Below are 25475 nucleotides of genomic sequence, written 5' to 3' on the forward strand. Positions count from 1 at the left end.
ACAGAAACGCTATTGTTCTATGACAAAAAGTAAACTTCCTAGTTACAGATGTGATGTTAGTCAAACTTTAAAATATGCTAGATCATCATATATATGTGTGTACAGGCACACAACCATGCTTGTATATTGAAGAAAAAGGTTCAAGATGGTGTGGCGTGAGAGGTTTTCTAATCAGAAGGTTGCATACAGCTCTGTAAACATCAGCAGTACCATGGACTATTTTTCATTGCAGTTCTAATGTTTCTTTGAGAGCCAGAAATTATTACCCTCATTGTTATTATTTAACACAAGCCATAAGGCTTATCTCCAATACGCTGATTTCAACAATTTGTCAAACCCTATCAGAAATGGGATGCATTTAGAAACGGGTAACTTTTGTCCCTACATACGAAACCAGATTTCAAAACACGGAAAATGCTTGTTATTGTTAAAGCCCTTTCACACTTTGACTGTAACCCTTGATTAATAGAAAAGGCTCATTGGAAATGCATGAAATTAATTTCTGAAATGTTGCATCAAACTGGATGTGATAACACTGGCCAAGACACATTCAGATGCCTCAAATGATGCCCTGTTTCTGGGTATATTTAACCCGTTGATTCCAAAAATGGCACCGGCTTTCCCCTATCCACTCTAGTTCTTGAGATACTGACCATATTCCATCTATCGGTTGAAATCTACTTTCCCATAGAAAATGATAACCATATCTGAGAAACCAGAGCTGATGTGGTCTATCCAATGCAATTTTCTGAATCAGTGCTTCAAAGAATCATGGGAACACACTTAAAAACCAAGACACCATGAATTTTGTTGTTGGGCTGTGTAATCAATGTGGAGGACAAAGGACAGAAGATAGGAAGGGAAGGAGGGAAACCTGCCATATTTCAAGAGAGAACTGAATAAGAAACCCATTAATATGCTGATATGATCAAATAAAAAAAAGAACCTTCAATATTTTGCAGCAGTTTTGTAATCTCTTTGGAAATTACATGTGATCCATGTCTTCACATAGTGAAAATATAGGATGGCTCCCATATCTACGAGGAATAATTTCTGAATTTACCATGGCTAATGAGTCCTATTCAAAAGAATGACTTGTGCCAGAAGTTACTATAGAGTGACTTCTTTATAGCAAATTCATCTCTAGGAATTTGCTAGATCCTCCCAGACAATTCTTTGGTAATATCTGGTATTATACCATAGAATTACTTGGAAGACTGTAACATACCTAGAGAAAACATATATTTTCTGATGTTAGTACATGAAACAGGTTCTGGTCATATTGTATCTTCTCATGGGTCCACCACATGGTAATATGTTACCTATGTTGCAGTGATGGATGAAAACCACATTAGGGGGAGAAAATACCTATGATAAATTGATCTTGATATTAGGCTTGTGCAATTCAGCTGGAGGATGATCTATTTTTGGTATCTGCATTTCACTGAGTACCCAGATCTGTTTTCGGAAGCCTCCCGAAAATTGGCTAATGGAAAAATCTGTTTTAAGCTAGGCAACCGAAAGATCTGGCCCACTGGCGGGAAGGGGGAACTTCCGAGGCTCCCTTTTCCATTCCTGGGATCCTCTCCTATCTTCCTTTTGAGAGAGTCTGGGTTTGAAGAATAGGGTTAAGGAAGCACCCCTCCTGGGACCCTTCCCTATCTTCCTTTCGAGAGAGTCTGGGTTTGAAGAATGGGGTTAAGTAAGCACCCTTTCTGGGACGCTTTCCTATTGAGAGAGTCTGGGTTTGAAGTACGGTGTTGAGGAAGCATACCTCCTGGGAGTCTTTCCTATTTTCCTTTCAAGGGAGTCTTGGTTTGAAGAACAGGGTTAAGGAAGCATCTCTCCTGGGAAACTTTCCTATCTTCCTTTCAGTGGAGTTGGGGTTTGAAGAACAGGGTTAAGGAGGCATGTGCTGCATGCTCCCGAATAGAAGGGAAGAAGCTGCATGCATTAAGGGCTGTTTCGGGCTGAGCCCTTATCGTTATGACTAGCTGAACAGGCCGAACAAGCTAGATTGGCTGAAGCGAACCGACCAAACCAAATCCATGCACAAGCCTAATTGATATGCTTAGAGACACACAAAAATAACACTTTCCCAATTAGATTTATTTCTTGTGTTAAGTTACTGATCCAATTCATTTTAGCAATGTAAAGCAAAAGATTGCATAGCTCTTTTGTAATGAATCACAAGACAGCAGGAAATTTAGACAAAAAAGGGAGATTTGTGTATCAAACTGTGCCCAAATCAATGGAACTGTTCACCTGAATGATTAATGTAATCTGATTCATTTTACAAGTATTCTCACTGTACTTGGTGGGAATGAGCAAGTCACTACACTCAAGCTGTCAGGGTTCATGTCTTCAGGTTACTCAAGTTTCAGTGGCCCAAGAACTTGCAGCTGTTCTTGCTCTGAGCTTGCTTCCCTTGTTTTCCTAGAAAGGCAGCCTTGGTAGCATCGAGAGGAATAATCATATCTGCGACACACCACTATTTTGCACTGTAGGTAAACTCTGGAATATCTGCTGAAAATCCTGGAAGGTTTAAATCTCAAGCGGGTAGCCCTCCCATTTTGTGCGAAATAATCGGTGTGGGTATCACGACTGTCTGAGCACCTGAAAGAAAGGAAGAATGTGATTCGTTTGTTCTTTGTTATGCATGTAATAGATTATCATACTTGCATTATACTATCCATATGGTTTATCTTTTTTAGCTGCTTAGATCTGAGGATATCAAAGCCATTTACAACACTAATAAAACATGCAATCTGTGCAGCCCACAAAATTAAAATATAACAGATGGTATTGTGTTGTAAATTATATCATTGTAATTACAGTAGCGAATTTACTATGTAAGCAAGTCAGTTATGTGACTATTGGACATGTTTTGATACACAACATGTTTTTAATATACATGTTCCAATGCACAAAGTCTCCTGTTGCACTGTGTGAGACTCTGTGGCATAATGGAAATTCTTGTGTGATGCCCTCATTGTGCATTGTCACAATTCATTGGCATGGCTGTATATTGTGCCAACAACAGAGTCCCATCATTATAAAGTTAAATTATCACAATTCATGTTTATAACCTCAATTGCTGACTGGCCAAGAACAGTGGTTCTCAACCTTTAGTCTATCAGGTGCTTTGGATCTCAGTTCCCAGCAATCCTAATAGCTGGTAAGCGGATGGAGTTGAAGTCCAAAACACCTGGAGGACCAAAGACTGGGCAACACTGGTCAAGAAGAAGGTTCATAAAAATAGCTGCATCTTTAGCATGCATCTAAAAAGAATTTTTGAAAGAGTTTTCTACATCAAAAGAAAAAATGTTCTATGTTTGGATGCCACATGGAATAGTAATAGTTCTGACACAAGGTAAGCAATACATTTGGCAGGTGAGTGTGCCTTCCTTATGACAAAAGGATTGGTTTTTAAATCACTTTATGTTTTCTTAGCTTAATGTTTGCTTAATGATTATACTGAAAATTAAACTGACCTTGGGAGGCATCCAAATGTTACAGAATCTTAATGAAAATGATTGGTGAGTGTTTCAGTTTCTTAACCCCCCCCCTTTCTGCATATTTCTAATATCGATTCATATGCACAAACTTAATGAATTTGATCCAAAATATGAATTAAAAACAGAATTATGCACAGCCCTAATGGCTAATATAGTATGTCATAATAAACTAAAAATGTTGAAACATTTTTTCAATATGTTGAAAGATTTTATCAAACTTCCTATGTGTACTACTATTGAAGGGGAAGAGTCATATTGATAAAAATGTTTCAACATTTTTTTGATAGAGTATGCAAAGTCCCAAGCCTAAAGCATAACTTTTCAAATATAAGAAAATATCAAAAAACAAAAACAAACAACCACAGCTCAACTCAAAGTATGGTTTCACCATTGCTCTTTAAATTAAGAAGACATCATGTAGGGCGATAAAAGCCTCTCTTTCTCTATCTTTTCATGAGTTATAAGCAGATCTATTAGTGAAGCGGAGAAATGTTATGAAGACAGATCAAGGTGGTAGATAGATAAATACACAATCAGCTATGGGTAAATAACTAAGTAATAGAGAGACCAAACAGACAAAAAGATGAAAGATTTCCAGTTGGGAAGGTTAGAAAAGACAAGTAGTGCTAAGGAGGGAAAAAGGAAAATACATTGCGGATATGTTTGGTAACAAAAGAAATGAAATAAAGCTGGGCTTTGAATAAGTTGGCAAAATAGAGCAATAAGAAAGGGTGGATGAGGACCACATAAAAGCTGGTTGTCTTGCATACCTAGTATTTCCTCAAAATACTGAGAAATTAGCTTTAGGTAAGATATTTGGAAAGACTGATTTGCTGTTTGTTCTTCCTTACCCATGCTTTATGATATCATATGACCCAATACCGAAGTGATTGGCATTAGGAGAAGCCACACATGTATCCACAAATAATATCAGGTTCCTATTAAAACTATAGAAAGTAGCTTGGAAAGATGAGTCCTGCATCTCATTTATAAAGTAATTCAAGTTGTTCCATGGGTGCCGAAATGAATCTGAGTCAAAGAATGAGCATTTCATATACACTTGTGTATTTTGCTTTTGAACGTTTTTTGTGGAGTCACGCTCATCCACATTGCGTGCTATTTCTGTCATTCGTCTTGGTTCCATTACGCAAGTGAAGCGGAATTGGGAATTTATGCTACTTCCAGAACTTCTGACACTGTTGGAGAAACTGCTAATTCTTCCAGCATTCTGTTAAAAAGTAAACAAATAGAGTTTTTCAAAAAGACAGAAGAATTCAGGTACTGTATAGGACAAACTGTGGTAATAATCTGATGGTTCTTACAAGGCCTTCTTTGATGCTTTTTCTCTCCCATAGCAACTGGCTCCAGCATTAAACCAAACAAGGTAGCCAAATCATATGGAAGAAAATTAGGATGGGGCAGGAGCTGTTTCTCTTGAGTCCTTCCTTCTATTTTTTTCCCTTAGCTACTGCCATCCTCCAATGTCAACATCGATGAAAGATGGTGGAGGAGAGCAATGCAGAGAACCATCTTACCATTTTTCCTAGTGCTTTTTAAAAGAAAAGCTTGTGGCATTATATAAGCAATGGTGCAAAGGAAATAATATTTCAAGTTTAGGCCAGACCTCTACATTCACTGGGGTTAGGTGTACCAAAGTTAAAAATCTCAAATTAAAAATGCTATTTTGTTAACCTGAAAGAACATCTCTCTAGGAATTTCTTGGTAATCTGGCATGAGTCTATGATCACTTTCTGGAAGAAGTTGACTACAGAGTTATACTGGAGGACCTAGCGATTTCTAGAGAAAATGTTTTCATCAAATCCATGAATAATCAAATTAACAAACATCAAAGCCACAAATGTACATGTAAATACTGCTTTGTTTTTGTTTTCTCTTACCCATCCTTTGTTACAACATATCTCTCAATATTAGTATGGTTTCTTTGCTAGAAAAAGAATAGCACCTTGCTAATGAAAAATATTTGCACCAACTTCGTTATTGAAAAAAATCTCTGCAATTCTACTTTAGCCATTGTGAACAGAAAGCTTTGAGATGTTGCAGTATAGATCACATACTTGCTGCCCCAACTACTTAGCACTTCATAACTATTTTTAATGTCAACAGTCCAAATTCCCCTGTTTCCACCAAGGTTGTGATTCCCACTCAATGTGTGGGCATTTGACTTACCACCTTATCACATTGAGAAAGGATCATAGGACTCTTAGCTTCTTTTCAAGTCCCTATCTTGGCTTTTAAAGCTAAAATGTTTGAATGTGTTTTTGTCTCAGAATTAATGATAAGAGATTTTTTAATTTTTTTGAAATTCTCCTTCTTAAAACTAAGAAAGTAAGGAGCTCATATATTATACTGATATTTGGTAGATTTGATGTCTTACCTCACGTCTTGTATCACAACCATCATATGGAATATAGAATATAATTTGTTGTCTTGTAACCACAGGTTTGCAGGCAGGGTCACTTAAGTACCATTGACACTGAGAGCCACATTTTGATGTGAGATAATCTCGTTCAATAACTGCCTTCATGTAGTCTGGCAGGCATGAAAGTGTTACTGGACAATGGGGGAAAAAAAAGCAAAATCAGAAAACAGAAGCAAATGTAAAAAATATATAATTAGGATATATGCATATTTGCCAATCGTTTAAAAGAATAATTCAGATGGTACACTAGACCCCCTGTGTAGGGAATTTATATTTACAGTGAAGACAGTATTGTTTTGTTTTTATGACATTGTTTCTCAATTGTTCATATTTGCTAGATCGCTGGAACATTGTTTTGTTTCAATGAATGGCTTTAGTACAAGACACTATATAAAATTAAGGTGTATGACTATTCAGATATACAATGCCGCCAGACCTTACTGGACCAAGCCCTGGGAAATTTTGATTAGCAGGGACTGTGATATCCTTTAGATTCCCTCAGAATCCTCATAGAAGCTGGAAAGAAAATAGGTCTCCACAGCAACACTTTATTCTTATGAAATATCTCTGTTGTAGATCAAAATATTTTAGACTTGAGGGGAAAGAACAATTTGTTTTATAAAAAGATTAAAACTATTAGACTAGAAGTTGTATAGCAACCTCATGAGATGGGGCTGATTTCGGTATTGAAGACTTACACACTGCATTTCTGTTCCTAATTAGTTTATGGGTTGAGTTCTGATCTTGTCATAAATACTAGGCCTGGGTAACAACGGAAAAATTTGTTTCTAAAATCGATTCGTTTTTTGGGGGTTTTTGCGTTTCGTTATTTAAAATAATTACAAAATTTTCCTTTTAAAAAGTTCGATATTTATGAAATTTCGTAAATGTGAAAAAAATTACAAAACATTAACGAATCGATTTCCGAAACAATAACGAATCGATTCGTTAATGGCGGACGCGACCGCGAAATACGCTAAAAAACCTCCAAAAACCTCTGAAGCTTCCCTCTCCCTCTGTTGTTGACTGTTGGTGTGATATTATAATTTTTTCCACTAATTAAACAAAAAACAACCATAAAACTTGCCCCAGACATGCGGAAATAATAACGAAACGACCTCAAAACAATAACGAAACAAATACAATAACAAAATACGAAGCATTTACAAAACTATTTAAAAATTCGTTTTTTAAAAAAATTGCTCCAGAATGGTTCGTTATCGTTTTGTAATTAAAAAAATTAACGAATTATTAACGAATTACGAATTAACGAAACGAAACCGCCCAGCCCTAATAAATACTATTAAGATCTTGAAAACTAAATATTTGAACACCAAAAGTAGGATTTTTCATGCTTCTTTTCTACAAATGAGATTTTTTTTCTATAGATTATAATTTGGTTTTAGTAAACCAATGGTTGGATTTTATATACATTCATAACAATAGGGTTTTGAGTGAATAACAAGAAATTTTACCAGGATCTGAGGTTGTATCATTCACAGGAGCTATTAAAGAAAAACAACAGAAGACATTATTTCATAACATTGTTTTATGAAGCTTGCACTACAGTATATTTTAGGAGTGATGTCTAAATGATTCTGCAACACATGGCGTACACGCAAATCATATCAGTGCAGCTTAGACTTTGGAAATATCAGACACAACTGTTGCCTTTTCTCACTACAGAATTATAGCACCATAATTCTACTTTGAATGCCATAGTCTAATGGAGATGTGGGATTTGCAGTTGAGAGAGAGGCGAACCAGAACTCTAGTACCTTACTAAAGTAATCAAATCCCAGAATATCATAGGATGTCATAGTATTACAACTGTATACTGAAGTGTGGTGGGGGCTCCTTCTTTGGAGGATTTTTAAACAGAGGCTAGATGGCCTCTTTTGGGGGTGCTTTGGTTGTGTTTTTTTCTTGCATGGAAGGAAATTGGAATGGTTGGCCCATGGGTCTCTTCCAACTCTATGATTCTATGAAAGGGCCCATTCAAATCAAAACAACACTGTGTGGCACTGTTGTTGGGCAGCATATCTCCAACTCTATGACAGAAGTTTCCAATAGCTCATGAGATATTTTTCTGACTCTCCTTACTCTGAGGATCCCTTGGAGCCAAGCACTGAAGAAATTCACAGATGTGGAAAGCAACCAAAGCAACAATAGCCTTCCTGGGTAAGGAGTAATCATTATCCAGCCTCCCAATAGGACCGGCTGTGGATGTTTCAAGCAAAGTCACGCAACTATGCCTGTAGTACCTCCTGCTTTTCCCCAAGTTGAATGGAATTTCAGCCGCATCAATGTATTTCCCTTAATATGGGAAATTATGTGTCAGCAGGATAAAATCAGGTGTCTTTAGAAGCCAGGACACAATTGAAGACTGTGCTGTACTAGTTTCTAATACAGTACTCCTGAAGCTAACAGGGCAAACCTATGCTGGTTGTATAGCAGAAAAAACTGGAATCACAGTGAGTGCCAAAACTAAGCATTAGCATACACATGGCTGTAAGCCCAAATGGCAGGCTGTAGGTCCAGATCCCCTTTCCACGAGATATTATTAAGTGTTGTTTTCTTATGCCTATCAGTATGTTCCCATTTTCCTTCCTTCCTACCAGTAACAGTAATGATTACAGCAAGGGACAAGAAAATGCAGAGCCTCACGAAGACCTGAATTATATATAGAGAGTATATAGGGCTAGATAAATGGTTATGGTTTTGGCGGAGGTCACATATTTATTGTAATGCTTAACTTGATTCTGCATTTTAATTTATGAGCTAACCTAGATATTTTTTAAATGGATTTATATACAATGAGTTATAAAAGACCATCTAATTTCATCATCAATGTCACAAAAATAATGCTTACCTGCAGTAGTGGCCATCTTGGTAATACCTGGAGAAAGATATGAAACGAGAAGAAAAAAACGGATTTACTCACTATTAAAATAGCACAAATCTTGCAATACCATTACAGCATAAAGCAAACATCAGGAAATTAATTTGGAAAAGTTTCCATGCATCTTGCTGATCTCATTTGTTTTCCATGGATTTAGATACAATAAGTTATAAAAGCCCATCTAATTTCATCATTAATAGTAAATGCATGAATTATTTGTATACCACAATAGCAATGCTTACCTGCAGTAGTGGCCATCTTGGTTATACCTGGAGAAAGATAAAAATGAGAAGAAATTGATTAAAATAGCTATTAAATTATTTGTATGACACTATTAAAATAGCACAAATCTTGCAACACCATTAGAACATATAGCAAACATCAGGAAATTAATTTGGAAACATTTCTATGCATCCTGCTGGTGTCAGGTGTTTTCCATTTACTTAATATGCCACTCTGTAAGGTCTATCAGTTACTCTTCATCTTATCTTGAAGAGTAACTGATAGATGAGTGTCATAGTCTGTAAAGAGAATTATTGCAACATGTGAATCAGTGAAACATAGCCTCCTAAATGGTGACTCTGACTGTGTAAAATGTTGACCACTGAAGCCTGTCCCTCTGGCTAATGTAAGGAAAATGTGCAAGCGAATTCTCTTCCAAAGTCATATTCATACAGAGTTGTAATATGTTATTTGATATATCATGTTTACGATATGATAATGATAGAACTCAGATCCTAAGTATCTATCAGTGCAGCAAGACTAATCAGTGATGGTTTCACCTACAGTGTAGGTGTAGCTTCTCAGTTAACTCTTCTGTAAACAGCAACCATCACAGATCTGGTAAAGAGATTATAATAACTTGACTTGGTTCTGTCAATAGTCTGGAACTGCTTTTTCAAGTTGGAAGGAGTCTAAACTGAATTGTTACAGGATGCTCGTTTCTCCTATTTCCAGCCAGTAAGAATACCCAGTCTCCAACTTCCTGCTAAGATGAAGCAATAAAAACTAATGAGGATGAATATTTTGAGTTAAGAAGCAAGAGCCACTTCCTCTCTCCTTCTACTGAGCTATCATTTAAAAAATTGTAAACTTATTGGCATCTGCTCCTGTTTTTTGTCCGCTAATGTAAAAAGGAGACAACATACATATACATAACTAGCTGTGCCCTGCCACGCGTTGCTGTGGCCTATAGTAAAACTTATCAAAGTTGAGGTAGATATCTGGACTATTATGAAAGAGAGGTACCTACCTATTCCTTCCCCCTTTTCCTCCCCCTTTCTCTCCTTTCTTCCTTCTCTACCTCTTTCTTTCTTTCCTTCTTTCACTACTTGGTTTCATCCTTCTCTCTTTCCTTCATTCCCTCCCCCTTTCTTCCTTTGCCTTTCTTCCCTCCCTGTTTGCTTCCTTCTTTCACTTTTTATTTCCTTTTATTTCACCACCATCATAACAATAACAATAATGCAGTGCATTGCCTCTGGGACCTGACACCTCTTCCATTCCCCCTAAAAGGGTCTCATAGGAACAATAGCATAATAATAATAATAGAAATAACAACCTTTACCCGCCACGTGTTGCTGTGGCCAATCTTCCCTCTTTCCCTCCTTCTTTCCCTCCCTCCCTCCCTCCTTCCTTCTTTCCCATCTTTCCTTCTCCTCTTCTTTCTCTATCTCTTTCCTTCCTTCCCCCTTTTTCGTTCTCTTCTGCTGTCTCTCTTTTCTTTCCTTCCATCTTTCCTTTTCTTCTTCCTCTAACTTTCCTTCCTTCCCCCTTTTTCTTTACCTCCCTTTCTCTTTCTTCCTTCTTTCCTTCCTTCCTGTCTTTCCTAGATTTTGACAGGGCGGGAAGGGGTGGGGTGGGGTTTGGATGTGGCGTGAAGTAAAAGGAGGTAAGATTGGGGCAGGGGAGTGATGGAGCGTGGGGTTGTGTGTGTGTGTGCGGCAGCGAGGGGAGTCATGGAGCGTGGGGTTGCGTGTGTGTGTGCGGCGGCAGGGGGAGTGGGGTTGCGTGTGTGTGTGCGGTGGCGGGGGAGTGGGGTTGCGTGTGTGTGCGGCGGTGGGGGGAGTGATGGAGCGTGGGGTTGTGTGTGTGTGTGTGGTGGCGGGGGGAGTGGGGTTGTGTGTGTGTGTGCGGCGGCGGGGGGAGTGATGGAGCGTGGGGTTGTGTGTGTGTGTGCGACAGGGGGTGTGTGTGTGTGGGAAGCGGCGCGGCGGGGCTTGGAGTGGGCATGGTTTCCGCAGAGGGAACGTTGGCCGGAAGGCCATGTGCGCGCGCCAGGGAACTTGCGGCTGGGCGCCAATGCGCATGCTCAGTTGTTTTGCCGTTTCGTGAGTGTGTTGTTGTGTTGTTTTTCATTTTGAGTAGATATGTTTGTACCTTGTGGGTTGTGTTATGGGCACGGGGATTTTGGTTAAGTTTCGTTGGGGGATTTTTGAGTTTTGTTGTTTTGCCGTTTTGTGAGTGTGTTGTTGTGTTGTTTTGCATTTTGAGTGGATATGTTTGTACCTTGTGGGTTGTGTTATGGGCACGGGGATTTTAGTTAAGTTTCGTTGAGAGATTTTTGAGTTTTGTTGTTTCGCCGTTTTGTGAGTGTGTTGTTGTGTTGTTTTTCATTTTGAGTAGATATGTTTGTACCTTGTGGGTTGTGTTATGGGCACGGGGATTTTAGTTAAGTTTCGTTGGGGTGGTTTTGAGTTTTGTTGTTTTGCCGTTTTGTGAGTGTGTTGTGTTGTTTTTCATTTTGAGTAGATATGTTTGTACCTTGTGGGTTGTGTTATGGGCACGGGGATTTTAGTTAAGTTTCATTGAGGGATTTTTGAGTTTTGTTGTTTCGCCGTTTTGTGAGTGTGTTGTTGTGTTGTTTTTCATTTTGAGTAGATATGTTTGTACCTTGTGGGTTGTGTTATGGGCACGGGGATTTTAGTTAAGTTTCGTTGGGGTGGTTTTGAGTTTTGTTGTTTTGCCGTTTTGTGAGTGTGTTGTGTTGTTTTTCATTTTGAGTAGATATGTTTGTACCTTGTGGGTTGTGTTATGGGCACGGGGATTTTAGTTAAGTTTCGTTGAGGGATTTTTGAGTTTTGTTGTTTTGCTGTTTTGTGAGTGTGTTGTTGTGTTGTTTTTCATTTTGAATAGATATGTTTGTACCTTGTGGGTTGTGTTATGGGCACGGGGATTTTGGTTAAGTTTAGTTGGGGGATTTTTGAGTTTTGTTGTTTTGCCGTTTTGTGAGTGTGTTGTTGTGTTGTTTTTCATTTTGAGTAGATATGTTTGTACCTTGTGGGTTGTGTTATGGGCATGGGAATTTTGGTTAAGTTTCGTTGGGGGGTTTTTGAGTTTTGTTTCCTCGTTGGATGCCCCTAACAAATTTATATATATAGATTAGAAATAAGCACACCCAAAGGTTATTTAGACACTAAGCCCAAGTACTAGATGCTATATCAGAAATGGGAATGATGGTAACACTTTTTCTCACTATTTGTATACTGCATAGAGAGTTTGGCAAACAACTAATAAAGTTATTTCCTCTATTAAAGCAGAGGTATAGCTAGAGGTGGAGGAGGCAAATGAGGACACTGCTTCCCCAAATAAGAATTCTACCACCAATAGATTTTTCTTCAGTTCCTATATTTGTAGTACTGCAGTAGGCTAGTAGCCAGGATTTTGATTCGGGGGGGGGGGGGGTGAGTTTTATTTGTAGCACTGCAGCAGGCCAGTAGCCAGGATTTTGATTCGGGGGGGGGGGGAGTTTGATTCGGGAGGGGGGCTGAGTCTGAGTGAAAGAGGGTCTACCCTAGCAAACCTTTTGTATTGTTACCCCAATACCCCCATGCATATGGGATATATTGAGTATGGTGATCAGATCATGATATGAATAAACATAACAGTTTAAATAATACACCAGTAAGGCCTTCTCGCGGACTACCATGAGAATTTAAGGGGGGGGGGGCTGAAGCCCCTCAAGCCCCCCCCCCCCCCCCCCCCCCCCCCCCGGCTACATGCCTGCACTGCAGTAACTTGAACTTTTGTATTTTGAAATACAGAAGTCATCCAAGGGAAAGATCAGGCAATGTGACCAAGAGAATACAAACACAGCAAATACCAAGTTATAAGTGTGAATGAAGATAATTTTCATTTAGGTAACAGAATTCTTACTTGAAGGACTATTTCTTCATTCCCTCTAACCCTACTGTTGTGCTGTGGTAGCATCTATGTTACATTCTATGAGCATTAATGTTTAAGAGAAATATAAATCATCAGTCAAAGATTACCTGAGCAAACAACACCAGCATCTTCATTATGAAGACAGTTATGTATTCCCCAACCTTTATGGGAGCACTGCTTTAAGTTGATCTCAGTCCCTCTGCAATGTGTATCATCCATGAGAATTGGGCCTGAACCCTGACCAAACCAAGCTCTTCCAGGTGCTGAGACAGCTGCTCCACATCCAAGCTCCCGACAAACAACCTGTGCATGATTCATGCCCCATTCATCATCACAGACGGTTCCCCAACTTCCTTTGTAAAGCATCTCCACACGTCCCTCACACTTGTGTTTTCCATTGGCTAGTTTCACAGTCCCATCTTAGAAAGACAAAAGAAAAATATTGGTTGGTACTTGTACATCATAATTCATAAACAGCACTACTGTTGTAGTTAACTAGGACTGCAGTTAAAGAGGTTCTGTGCCTGGTGAGCTATGCTAAAAATCAGATAGACCAGGACAGAGAAGCCAACTCACCAAGTTGAAAACAAGCCACAGAGGTTTATTACAATTTGGCCAAAAAAGATGCAACTACAGTAATTTTGCTTCAAAATGGGCAAACATAAACATACAGAGAAATACAAGATATCTTATACAGTTCTGAAAGTCACTCAGACTTCCAGACCCCTCCCCTGATTGGCCAGAAAAGAGGCTGGCTAGGATTCATGCTAGGACTGGCTGGCAGTGGGAAATGGCAGATGAGGATTGGTCAGAGTGAAGGACTGGTCAGCTGCAGAGAAGCCCCCCCTCCCTAAGACAACACTCTGAGAAAACAAATGTTAAAAATATGGAGAGGGGCCTCTGATGAGTTCAAATGTCTAGTCCTGTGTCAAACATAGATAGACGCTTTAAAAGCAAAGGTGCAAGACTCAAGGGATAAAGGGTGATGATCTCTGTAGACAGGTCTATGAATGTATATACTCTGAGCTTCTGTTTTTGCAGGCAGCACTCTCTCAGCTTTAAGTGAACCATGTAGTTAGACAAATGGGTTTAGGTTTATCAGGGCTGGCAGGAAATCACCCACCTCTGCATACATTTGAACATTGGGTGTGTTAGTGGTCTTAACTTGGGAACAGGCCCAGAGGGTTTGTACACTCTTTCTATCCGGGAAATCTCAGCAGGAAAGTGAATGTCTCTGGGCTTATCAGGTTATATTTTGGTAAATAAGTTCATACATTTTATATATACAGTATAAAGAAAAATAAAAGTTATATAGAAAGCCATGAAGAATAAGTACAACTTATTAAAGAGTTAGATATAATAGCTGTTGCTGGTTTAGTCTTGCTCTTCTCATGTTTTGAGCCTGCACAAGTCTGGAAAGTTGTTTTTTTAAAGGAGAAAATCCTATATTTATTTCTGAGCCCTTAGTGAACTATAAATCTTTGGAGGGGTTACTGTGATTATACTCATATCAATATATATGGTGGAGCAAATGTTGGGATCCATGAGTTACAGGATCTATCCTCCTCCTTCTTTTGTAAGATTATTTAAGACAGATTCTGACATTTATAAGAGAAATATTGGGCAAAACAGCTGCCATCTTTATTATCCCATAATGTCTCTAGCCACTTAAAACTTTTCTTTTTAGCATTTTACTGAGTGCTGCACTGCCCTTCCTACTACCCAGTCCAATAAGCTTGCTGGGGACCAGTGCCTGGGTTGGCCCTTAGCTATAAGCCCAGCACTCAAGGGAAAAGAGGTTGAGATATCCTGATCTGAAATGCTTGGGACTAGAAGTCCACCCTTGCCCACCCATTTTAAAAGCTATCTATCTATGTACATCCATGGTGAATGAGGAATGGGAAGGAAAGAGGAGTAATCACGCATGGATTTTTCTTCAAAGAGCCCTGATGGGGAAGAGCAGAGGAGAAAAGCAGGGAGGACTTCATTTACACAAGGCCTAACGAAAAAACAGACTTCCTGGGTGCTATTCTAGCTATCAGAATACTATCTGTCCTTTTGGCAAAATAGCTGAAAAGGGAAGGGAAATTCTCCTCCTCCTCCTCCTCCTCATAATGCTCTTTCATTCTACATGGACTGGAAACAGACAGCAACCAATGGAGTTAATTTGTACTTATCTCAATATCCTATTTCTAGGGCAAGCAAGCAAGCACATACTGCCATTCGTTGGTTGCAAGGCAAGTATGGAAGCACCTCGAATGTTGCTTTTTACAGGAATCGCATAGAAGAGGTCTTCCCAACCCCCTTTCTCCCTCAAGGCTACTTGGTGAAAAACTCCAAGCGCTGGACATGTGATGAAGCGCTCTTTCTCCAAAGGTAAAAGTGGGTTGTGAACAGGGACGGCCCCAGGTAATTTTCAGGTGTAAGCAAACAGAATTTTGGTGCCCCCCCAACCAATCATTGAATACACATACACACACTCCTTTCAGGCACAAAGAGGGCCTCGGCGGCGGCAGCTGCCCCCTCCACTACGCCGCGCTCCTTCCTCGCCAGGCTGGGCACCAGGCTTGGAAGCCCAGCCTGGCGAGGAAGGGCAAAGAGGTGGGTGCTGCCGAAAAGGGCCTTGGCAGCTTCCCCCTCTCCCTCTGCTGCTCTGTGCTTCTTCCTTGCCAGGCTGGGCGCCAGGCTTGGGAGCCCAGCCTGGTGAGGAAGGCATGGAGCAACGGAGAGGCAAGAAGGAGGGCCTTGGCAGCTTCCCCCTCGCCCCTTTGCTGCTCTGTGCACCTTCCTCACCAGGCTGGGTGCCAGGCTTGGGAGCCCAGCCTGGTGAGGAAGGCATGCTCCCTGCATGAGGCCTCTTTTCCTGAGTGCCCAGCAACGCCAGTGGGCGTCCCTCTCCCGGCATTAGGAAGAGCGCGCCCTGCATCGCCCTCCTTCCCCGCGCACTTCCTAATGCCGGGAGAGGGACGCACACCCGCCTTGTCTCCCTTGGCCTGCGAGGAGGAGGAGGAGAGAAAGACAACGCTCTTCAAGTGCACCCTGCCCCGAGACGTGCACTCTACGCAAAAGAATAATTTGCATACCGCCTTGAGCCGCCCCTGGTTGTGAATGGCAAAAGGTTTGGGTTTTGGAATATTTCCAATTCCCAGATAAGATGACTCAACCTGTAGGTTGAGCAATACCTGCAATTTTCATAGATGGAGTGGAAGCATAGGAGAAGATTTCAGAAGGCAATTAAAAGCTCCACAAGCCTGCTGCCAATCCTGTTTGTATAAATCGTGAACTATTTGCACTTTTGGGAGGCAACTTTCTTGGAATAAATCTTTTCTACACAGCCTCTGTACTCAGTTTTCGTATTGCATCATGAGGAAATTGCACTGTTTCTTACCAGCTGAAGGAGTAGTCTGGAAATGAACAGGTGGTTCTTGGAGGAAAAGAAAGAAAGGCAGAGAATTATTGTGGGGAAAATAATACCACTGCAATTTGTAGATAATCTGTTTTGTTTATTACAAAATAGAATGGGAGTTGAAAGCATGATTGCCCATTCAATGGATTTAATGGATATTTGAATCCATCTTACACAAAATTTCTCAAAACAATGAATATTAAGTTCCCTTATTCTGCACTTTCTGCCTATGCAGCTATCCCAGGTATAGGGCATTTTTGACCCACCTGATGTTTTTGATTACAATTTCCCAAATATCCAATGTTTTCCATTTTTGCTGAACAAGAAGAGCAAGTAACATGTGGCCCACAAACAGGTCCCCTTGCCTACATTTGAAGCTTTGGTACTTTCCTTGGGCACTCTCCAACAGTTGCCAGCAGGTTTTTGCTTCCAGTCAAGTAGAATCATCACTTCTGTATGTCTTCAGGACTGCTCTTGCTTTAGAGCAGACATGGGCAAACTTTGGCCCTCCAGGTGTTTTGGACTTCAACTCCAGCTGTTAGAAATTGTGGGAGTTGAAGTCCAAAACACCTGGAGGGCTGAAGTTTGCCCATTCCTGCATTAGATCAAGAAAATTGTTTCTGGGGTGTGCACACATGTGTATTCAAAATTGGAAGTGAGCTTCTGGTTATTTCCACTAAACTCCACTTTTATTTCATTCCATTTTTCTCTTGCCATACTTCCCAAGTAGGCTTATAACATATTTAAAAGATGACAAAGTGGAAAACCATTTTAAAGACATAACATAAAAGATAAAAATAGAATATTGGGATACAATTAGAAGACTCCTTATAACCACTTAACTATCATAATCCTGTTTAAATAAAAAGATATATGCTTGGTGCCTGGGTGGAAGAGGTGCATAGTGTAGCCTTCCATGGAAGGAAATTTTACATTTGGAGCAAGGGTATGGACTCTAGTGAGTTCTGGAATGTGTGTATCAAAATGTCAGCCACCTCCCCACTCTGGTAAATAGAAGGGCATCTTTATCATTTATGCTACTCATAATGTTGGCCCAAGGATCAGTGTTAATCTATAAGCCATTGCTGTAGTCCCTGGGGCATCTCAAAGAAAAAAAATGAGTAATTCCCTCCAAGAGATATGATTATGAAGACAGTTCCTTGGTAAAAACCCACAAATTGCTGATCTCTCACATCAGATCATTTGAAAGATACTCCTGTAGCCCATGCAGTTAGTAGGAAAAATATGACATGAAGGCGGTAAAGGATAAGGAAGAAGTGATTCTTCAGATATTGCTCAACAAGCAACTCCCAGCAGCTAAATAGTTGGCCAAACAACAGTCCAATATCTGGCGGGCCACTGGTTATTATGGGCTCCTTATCCATTCTAAAATCAAATCATTTGCAGGAACGACATTCACATTTATGATTTAAACAATGGAAAAGGCTTGGCTGAGAAATGCATTTTATTGTTATCTGTGTATTGATAACTGTTAGGACTTGATTATGAATGGGATAAAATGCCTCTTACTTGTTGGAGGAGGAGTGTTCCGGGCTGGTCCTTGAAAAGTGAAGGAACAAAAACAGAAAATAAAGAGAATGGTATTAATAATGTAATGGTTTAATGGACAGCAAAAGATGCTTCTTAACAAGAAAGTGATTCTAGCATGGCGGGTTTAAGGACTTCTGTGATTTCAACATCAAGTTAGTCATTTCTGCCCACTTCACTCCTGTTTTGTTTGACACTGATCAACAAACATTCTGTGAAATCAACAAGTTACTCACTCTAATGCAGTGGTTTCCAACCTGTGGTCCCTGGACCATCAGTGGTCTCCAAGAACAAAAATATAGAACGCAGTCTCACCGTTACTACACCGTTGCAATGAGAACGACTGGAAGGAATAATTTCCTGACTGTGAGAGCCATTCAGCAGTGGAACTCTCTGCCCCAGAGTGTGGTGGAGGCTCCTTATTTGGAGGCTTTTAAACAGAGGCTGGATCGCCATCTGTCAGGGGTTCTTTGAATGCAATGTTCCTGCTTCTTGGCAGAGTGTTGGACTGGATGGCCCATAAGGTCTCCAACTCTATTATTCTATGATTCTATGGTCTCATGAAACCCTCTTATAGTGCTGAGGCAATGGGAATGTTGGGAGGGGAGAGGCTGACTACTCACGAAAGATGTGACAATAAGCCTCCTGACTGCTGCTTCTCCTCCTTTTCCCTCCCCCTGAGCGGAGCCGTTCCATGTGGCACCTGGAAGTGAGGGCGCCTTGGTGTATATGTTGTTAGGCCTATTCCTGGGGTTATTTAGGGTGCTGATTCAGAAAATGCATTGGATAGACCACATCAGCTCTAGATTATTATATACGGTTTTCTGTAGGCAAGCAGATGGTGACTACATCAGAAACTAGAGCTGATGTGGTCTATCCAATACAATTTTTCTGAATTAGCACCCCAAATAACCAAACCAAATTTAAAACTGACCAAAAACTGTTTCTAACTCTTTTGGTACTAATGTGGGAGAGTGGTCTCTGGTCAAAAAAAGGTTGGGAACCACAGCTCTAATGGGACATTTTGGAAGCTGCTACAGCCTATCATAGATTTTAAACTGTCTGCTGGACCAACAGGTCTTTCTCTACTTTATATCTGTCTTGAAGAATCTGTTAGAAAATGGTTTTGCAAGAACTCATGAGAAAGGCCAAGAATTAAAAGGAACATTCATACAATCCTGTTGTAGGAAGAGGTTAATGAAGAAATGCACAGAGCAAAGGCATTTCTTGCTCCATATCAGACTGTCAGGTATACTGGATGATAGGGGATGTCACATTTTCTCACCTGACTGGAATTGTTTATCAGATACAGATAGATTTATAGCCAGATGCATAGGGAGTGAAACTGCTAAAGTCATACTAATGTGAGATAATGAATACAATGGGAGAGGAGGCATGACTTCTGGGGAACTGAATGCTTTTGTTGAAAATAGGGCTATAGCCAGTGTAACAGTTGAAATACTTTCCTTTAAATATACTGCATAATTGCTATGCTTTCTATTCTAATAACAAATATGGCCCCCTCTACACTGCCATATATTCCAGATTATCAAAGCAGATAATCCACACAGCCATATAATCCAGTTCAAAGAAGATAATCTGGATTTTATGTGGCTGAGTAGAAGGGGCCTAAGTGCTGTGAACGATTCTGTTTTCTGAATATAGCTTCTAAACTTCTAAAAGCTCCTGTTTTCTGTACCAGAGTTAGCCTGTACATTATGCAGACTCTGATCTCTGGATGCCATGTTTTTAACATTGGAATGTATTTAAATTATGTTTAATATGTATTAATTTTAATCTAATTTATTTTTAAGTTAACATTGTATGTTTTAAGGCACTGTAAGTGCCACATGTAAACCACCTTGAGTCCCCCTTGGGTAGAGAAAGGCAGGATATAAATAAATAAATAAATAAAAAAGTGCGTGCTATATATTTCAAGGAAATTTAGTTCTAGTTAAGCGTGTATGGGATTCTAGTTTTATATAAAATTAATAATGAATCTATTGTTCAGTAATTCAAGAATACCTGAGCAGATGACTCCAGCATCTTCTCTATGGATACAATTGTGAATTCCCCAGCCTCTGTGAAAGCAGTCTTCCAGTCTTTTTTCATTCCCAGCACATTGTACACCATCCATATGAATAGGGCCTGAGCCCTGGCCATGCTGAGCCTTTACCACTGCAGCGAGAGCAATTCCACATCCAAGCTCCCTGCACACAACATGAGCATCGTTCATGTCCCAGTCATCATCACAGACTGTCCCCCATTGTCCTCCGTAAAGCACTTCAAATCGCCCTTCACATCTGTTTCTTCCATTGACAAGCCGCTTTGAGTATCCTTTGTGGAGAGAAAAAGTGGGGTATAAATATAAACATAATAATAAACATAATAATAACAACAACAGGGTTGATGTGAGTTTTCCAGAATGTATGACCATGTTTCAGAAGTATTATCTCCTGACGTTTGGCCCACATCTATGGCAGGCATCCTCAGTGGTTGTGACCTCACAACCTTTGAGGATGCCTGCCATAGATGTAGGCAAAATGTCAGGAGATAATACTTCTGGAACATGGCCATACAGCCCGGAAAACTCACAGCAACCCAGTGATTCCAGACATGAAAACCTTTGACAATACAATAACAACAATAGGTTTTCTTCTTAGAGAAACAGAAAAGAAACATTACTTGGCACTAGGCAAGCTCTACCAGTGCAAATCACATATGATTAGTTCCCCTATGATAAATCTATTTTCAAGGCCTGTATATCCTATGCCATGAATTTTGATTATATTATGAAAATGAAGTATCACATAAAGGAAAAATGTCACTTACCGCTTGAAGTAGTAGTTTTCACACCCCAGACTGGTTCTTGGAAAAAGATAAAGGCAAAGTAAAAGTGAGAATAGCAAACATAATGCTACATAATAGGTGTTTAAGATTGAGGCCCTGCTCTCAGTCCTGCCTTCTTCGCAGATCTGCTTGGCGGGAACGAGAGTTAGTATAAGTGCTGGATTTTCCAGGGCTTGTTGTCCAAGGGGGGCCATATTCCTGCCAATTTTTTTTTACAATGCATTTTGCTAATGTACAATTCTAAATGGGAAGGCATTCTGTTTTGAAGCAATTCCAGACATAATGACAGTGTAGGCCTACCGGGCCTATCTCTTTCAGGGCCCAAGTAAGGTGCTTCATAACTTAACTAGCACAGGGCCTCATTTGTCCAAAATCTGGCACTGGTCAGTGTAGACCCATGTAATACATTAGCTACATTCAACTGCATTATATGGGTCTACATTGACCATATAATGCAGTTCCAAATTAGCAGTGTAGATCCAAACTAAGGACCTCTTCAGACCGGTCACCAGAATTGTCACATATTGTGGTGAATCAGGTGGTGTCTAGCTGATACCTTAAGAATAGGGCTCCACAGTCATCTATGGATCCACCGTATACTGCACACTGACCCTGGAGGACTATCATCCTCAGACAATGAGGGATCGCCTAAGTAAAAGTAAGCTGATAGCAGGGAAACTCATCGCCCCATGCTCTGCATTGCCCAACTCACTTGTCCCATCCCACGGGGGGATGTGACTCCTCCAATGTTGCCCCCATAGCAGCATGCACTGCTTCCTTTACAGTTTTACGACAGAGCCTGCCTGTTCCCATTCCACAATGTTGAACTCCTTCTGGTGGGGCTCTGTTGTAAAACTGTAGAGGAAGAAGCATGCCTCTGAAAAACATATCATCTGATGAGTTCATATGGCATTAACTACTGTGACCAGGTATGCCTTCCCCAAGAAAGGGTGCAGCTGGTACACCAAGCAAAGTTAGGCAAAGACACTTTTGGTCACTGCAGCAATCTGGTTTTCCATAAGTGTTGATTTTAAAAGCACCCTCAAGCTAGGACTGATAGTTCCGAAAGAATGCAACCCCACCCAAAACAGCTACAATCTCAATGCAACATCACCTAGAACAGCTGCAACCCTAGACTGGGACTCAAGCTGGTAACAACCATACAAATTAAAAGAATAAAAATTAAAACCTATACATTGAGCATTATACTGGTGTCCTGATGACTAGGGATCTTAGAAGGTTCTTATTCATAGAGTGGCCATAAGTTAATGTCAAATAACACAATACATCTCTGTATATGAAATAGGTCAAAGAATGATTTTCAAAGTGCTCTTACTTGTTGTGACTGCATTCTTTGGAATAATCTCACGATAGACTGCATGAAAACCTCTATCATTGACACTAGAATCACTTGAAAATACAACTCGCATTTTGTTTGACGATGAGACGTATAACTTTGTTGTCTTGTGACAGGTCTTCACAAGAGAAGGTGATGTGGATGAAAAGCCATCAAAAACTTCGACAAAATCAAAAAGGCAGCGGCTTGTAATTTCCAGTCTGTGGAGGGAAAATTAAGACATGCTGAATATTTCCCATCAGAACTATTTGGAGTGCAAACGGCTTTAGGATCTCCAGGTTTTTCTTTGAAAGTTGCAATTAATTTGATTCTTTTTTGAACACTTCTTCCATCAAAGTTAAAAAGCCAAATACAGCATTGTTGAGTTTAAGAACAAAGCTTAATATACTTCAATAGCTTAATTTGCTGCTATATCTCCTACATTGTTTCTACATAACTTCCAATATGTATCAGATAAAAACTGAGACACATGTAGTCGGTACTAGGTCATCAAAATATTTATTTATTTATTTATTTATAGCATTCAAGGGTAGTCAAAATTCATGATATGTAGGGTTGACAATCCAGTCGTAGCTATTAACAAGTTTGAAACCCAGGCACAAATCCCACCTTATCTGCTTTGAACTGGAATATATGGCAGTGTGGACTTAGATAACCCAGTTAAAAGCAGATATTGTTGGATTGTCTGCCTTGATATTCTGGGTAATATGGTTATGTGGAAGGGCCCCCACTGGATGGCCCTGGGAAAGTTGCACTATCTATGTGAAGAGGAGGACAATGGAAAACCTCTTTTGAACAAATCTTGCAAAGAAAACCCTGTGGAAGATGAGCCTTAGAGTTGCCATAGGTTGGAAATGACTTGAATCTGCCCAGAGTTTCAAACTAAATTTTAGAAGAGCCATCTAAAGAGTTCAACCCTATTCCAACAATCAAATGTAAACTTGTGTAACCAATGTTCACTACTGCATGCATATAATAATAAAAAGCACAAGACAAACCAAGAATTACGGTGATTGAATTTCTGTTGAGTTCATCTCAACAAGTTGAATCATTACTTACAGAAAATCTTCAAACCGGAGTTCAACTTGGCGGTTTTCAGTTACTTGTATGTCCCAGATACACCATGAATTGCTAGGGTAATTTGAAGGATACAATGGAGTAGAAAATGAACCATAAGGTCCAGAAAGGCGTCCACCACAGGAACGATTTCCTAGAAAATATACATTGCAAGTTTAAGGGTAGAACCATTTAGAAATTATCAAATCCACTGATTTATGATAACTGTAGCACAATTGTGAAAATTGCTAAATGGAACCATGGTAATGTAGCCCCAGGAACTGTTGGAGGACAAGTTTCAGTCTCAGTTCCAACTGGAAACTTATTCTAATTCTATGTTTGAATCGCACTGATCACCTTCACTGGGAAAAGTACCAGAGGAATGTGCAACCCTGATCACCCTAGGCATTTGTTCTCTATCAACCACCTGCTTTCCTTTCCTCTCAGCACAGTGATCTGGCTGGGTTGCTGTGCCAAGGGGAGAGGAGAGGAGAGGAAAGGCCCGGCACAGCGGGAAAGCACATGGCTGATAGAGACTTTTGCAGGGATTATATCAGCCGCGTGCCTTCCTCTTCTCCCCTCTCGACACAGCGATTCAGCTGGGTGAATGTGCCAAAAGAAGAAGCCTGCCCTGCCGGGAAGGCACATGGCTAATAGAAGCCCTTTGAAGGGATTATACCCACTGCACACCTTCCTCTCTTCACCAGCTGCACAAAAAAAAACCCTCCCCTTGACATGCCAATAATCTTGGTCTCCCTCCCATGGCAATTGCCCTCATCCCTCCTGCTGCGCCCTCCTGTCCAGCCAGCTGGCCAGTCCCCTCCCACCTGGCCCACCCCACCCTCTCTCAGCCTGCCCCACCCGCCTCTTTCTGGCCCGGCCCACAACCCCCAGGCTCAAAAATTTGCCCATGCCTGTGTTATATTATAGCATTACTGCATTATAACCAGTTCCAATGAAAAATAAGAGGGCAAAATTGGTGCAGTCAAAAGTGTAGCAGTCTCTTTTTCTCTCCAATGGAGAAAGAAATAAAATGGAAAGGAATGGCATGGCCATTTTCTTATGTCAGTCATACAGTTGTACCGCCATGATGTCTTTGTTGCATTTATGCACTATTCCCAATTAGATTTTTTTTTTTTAAAAAAAGAGACAAACCACCCATGAAGGGAAGGGCGGGGTATAAGTCAGTAATGGCGCCATTAATGCAGACCAAAAAAATGCTGTGAAAATGTGATTTTGGCAAGTTTGCAATAGAAAGCATCAGCAATTAAATATCCTCATGAGACCAGCTGGAGAGATTTCAAATGGAATAATGCAGCATAAAGGTGTTATGTGGTTAGACCATTGGTTCTCATCCTGTAGGTCCCCAGATGTTTTGGCCTTCAATTTCCAGAAATCCTAACAGCTGGTAAACTGGCTGGGATTTCTGGGAGCTGTAGGCCAAAACACCTGGGGACTCACAGGTTGAGAACCACTGGATTAGACTCTCCATAAAATAGCTGACAAGGTACAGAGGCTGGGATCCTATGCACACTTTATGTTGGGAGTCAATCCTATTAAACTCAGTTGGACATAACTTTAGAATAAAAAACACAGAAATGCACTCTGCCACATTAGACTGAATTAGATGATACTGAAATGATTTTTAATTTGAAGGCTTACCAGAAATACTGGATTTCAGAGTGCTAGACAAAGGGATTGATGTGCCTTAGAGAAAGTAAGGGAAGCCAGTTGTAAGATGGATTATTTGGTTTCTCAATTTTTAACACTTACATAAACACAAAATAGTTAGATTAATAATATAGCATAAGCACAATCCAGTTTTACCCCCTCATCCACAGACTTACGTAATATCCATGATTTCACGTATCCATGCTCCAAAATATATCCCCCTACAAAGTGGTTGTGGGCCTCTCTATGTCTTCCAGTGTAATTCTATGATATGCTTTTGGCCCAAGTTTAGTCAAAATATAGCTTTAATTTTTATCCACACTTTCAGATTTCCATGGGGTGGTGGTTTTGGAATGTATTTCTGTCAGATACAGGAGGCATACTATACATACTACTTCTAGTAATTAATTAGGGACAGTGACTGGGTACAATTAGTTCATCTACCCAGTAAATAGCAATGACTCTCCAGGTTTTTAGGCAATTTCTAACCTTACCTGCAAATTCCACTGAAGTATCAGCAAGAGTTAAAACTACGCAGTATCGAACCTTGGATGAGACTGGGGCCT

At 40.2% G+C, this 25475-nt stretch overlaps 1 protein-coding gene across 1 annotated transcript in view; it reads right to left on the reverse strand.

Annotated features, from left to right (window-relative positions):
• The window catches only part of LOC132770144 (uncharacterized), a 282948-nt gene that overhangs the window by 14792 nt on the left and 242681 nt on the right, over window positions 1–25475 (reverse strand). Inside the window, exons 67-79 of the mRNA XM_067466268.1 lie at window positions 24901–24945; window positions 23242–23392; window positions 22162–22382; window positions 20808–20843; window positions 20001–20312; window positions 16410–16445; window positions 13129–13440; window positions 9103–9129; window positions 8831–8857; window positions 7434–7463; window positions 5914–6089; window positions 4370–4746; window positions 2372–2616 (exon numbers count right to left, since the gene is read on the reverse strand). Of these exons, the coding sequence (XP_067322369.1) occupies window positions 2372–2616; window positions 4370–4746; window positions 5914–6089; window positions 7434–7463; window positions 8831–8857; window positions 9103–9129; window positions 13129–13440; window positions 16410–16445; window positions 20001–20312; window positions 20808–20843; window positions 22162–22382; window positions 23242–23392; window positions 24901–24945 (1995 nt within the window). The remainder of the gene's footprint in view (window positions 1–2371; window positions 2617–4369; window positions 4747–5913; window positions 6090–7433; window positions 7464–8830; window positions 8858–9102; window positions 9130–13128; window positions 13441–16409; window positions 16446–20000; window positions 20313–20807; window positions 20844–22161; window positions 22383–23241; window positions 23393–24900; window positions 24946–25475) is intronic.

Source organism: Anolis sagrei, chromosome 3 (assembly GCF_037176765.1).
Source record: "Anolis sagrei isolate rAnoSag1 chromosome 3, rAnoSag1.mat, whole genome shotgun sequence".
NCBI lineage: Eukaryota > Metazoa > Chordata > Lepidosauria > Squamata > Dactyloidae > Anolis > Anolis sagrei.